This window comes from Austrofundulus limnaeus, unplaced genomic scaffold, assembly GCF_001266775.1.
Source record: "Austrofundulus limnaeus strain Quisiro unplaced genomic scaffold, Austrofundulus_limnaeus-1.0 Scaffold614, whole genome shotgun sequence".
NCBI lineage: Eukaryota > Metazoa > Chordata > Actinopteri > Cyprinodontiformes > Rivulidae > Austrofundulus > Austrofundulus limnaeus.
In genome coordinates this window covers 205515-207078 of record NW_013953016.1, presented here as the reverse complement: position 1 = coordinate 207078, position 1564 = coordinate 205515, and the positions used below count along the sequence as shown (strand labels likewise).

At 37.4% G+C, this 1564-nt stretch overlaps 1 protein-coding gene across 1 annotated transcript in view; it reads right to left on the bottom strand.

The window, feature by feature from the left end:
* si:ch211-198n5.11 (methylcrotonoyl-coenzyme A carboxylase 2) overlaps positions 1-1564 on the bottom strand; it is a gene marked incomplete in the record, with an annotated part of 14622 nt that overhangs the window by 2800 nt on the left and 10258 nt on the right. Inside the window, 2 exon segments of the mRNA XM_014027079.1 lie at positions 949-1105; positions 1229-1320. Of these exon segments, the coding sequence (XP_013882533.1) occupies positions 949-1105; positions 1229-1320 (249 nt within the window).

Sequence of the window (1564 nt, the reverse complement as noted above, 5' to 3'; positions counted from 1 at the left end):
TTTGCGTTACCTCGCAATACCTTTGCGTTACCTCGCAATACCTTTGCGTTACCTCGCAATACCTTTGCATTACCTCGCAATTCCTTTGCGTTACCTCGCAATACCTTTGCATTACCTCGCAATACCTTTGCGTTACCTTGCAATACTTTTGCGTTACCTCGCAATATCTTTGCATTACCTCGCAAAACGTTTTGCATTCTCACGCAAACGTTTGCATTGCCTCACTAAAGTTTTATGTTTTGTATGAACTGAATTAAATCCATGGAGGTATATAGAACAGGGTTATTCAAGTCTATGAAAAAAATTATTATTTTGAAATATCCTGTTACCATAACAGGATGTGTCACCACACGTCTAAGAAATTGATGTTGATATTTTGTGGCTGCACAGTGTTAAAATACCTGCATATTAAATATCTCCATGTGTGGCTGTGATACATTCAATCTGAAGCTTAATTGAAGCAGTAGCTAACTGTCGTATTATGGTGAGAATGTGAATTTGTTAATAAACCAACAGGCACAACAGTGATAAGCATCTTTTGTGAGGGAATACAAAAATTATTGCAAGGTAACACAATAATGTTGCGTAGGAATGCAGAATCAGGTTTGAGTGCAGTCACTGACAAGATCTTTAGGATTAGTTTCCATTTTTTAGTGAAAACTCTTCTTATTTGGCAACTTCCATCATTTCCAGTATCGCTACATATTAAAACAGCAAACAGATTTTATTTTGAAGCAAAAAAAAAAAAATCAAACATAGTGGATTTTTCATTAGTTTGATTTAACATTTTTACATTTAGGATTTGAAAACAGAAAAACCAAAGAACGAACCATAAACGGATTCAATCTGTRCACAAATTCTGTTTAATTCCCATCATTTCTAAGGTATTTGCCCTTCCATAAAACTCTAAATCTAAAATATTTGGAATTTTAAAGAGCTTGTAAATACCTGACTTGTGGACAGAGTCGGCGCCGCTGCAGGTGCCGTGTTCTGGAGGAAGAGGAGCGGAACGTCTCTCTGGTCACACAGCTGGACGAAGTGACTTCCCTTCAGCGCAGCTTCATACGACAGCGCTCCGTTGTTGGCTACTATTCCCACCAGGTGGCTAAAATCAAACATACATGCTGTAACTTTTAGTATCCAGTTGTTTCAGACTGAAAAAGCAAAATCCAACTTGTTTCATGTTTAGTAAGTCATTTTAATGGTGTTTTGTTTTCTTTTTAATTACCCATGAATCTTTGCAAATCCAGTAACAAGTGTGGTTCCATATCGAGCTTTAAACTCCTGGAAGCGGCTCCCATCTGTCAGCCGACCGACTGTCTGAACAGGAAACAAAACAAACACATTTATAGGTTTTTTTGTAAATTTGGCCATACCACCCTAAACACATCTGATCTCGGAAAAAAGAAACCTCAAACAGTATTTGAATATTGAGACTGTTTGTGCTGGGTGGAGTTTCAGGTGTGAATGTGGCTGACGAAGAGCGGTGTACTTGTGTTGTAAAACAAGTCTTAAAGAGCCAATATTATGTGTTTCTCAGGCATATATTTAAATACTATACCAT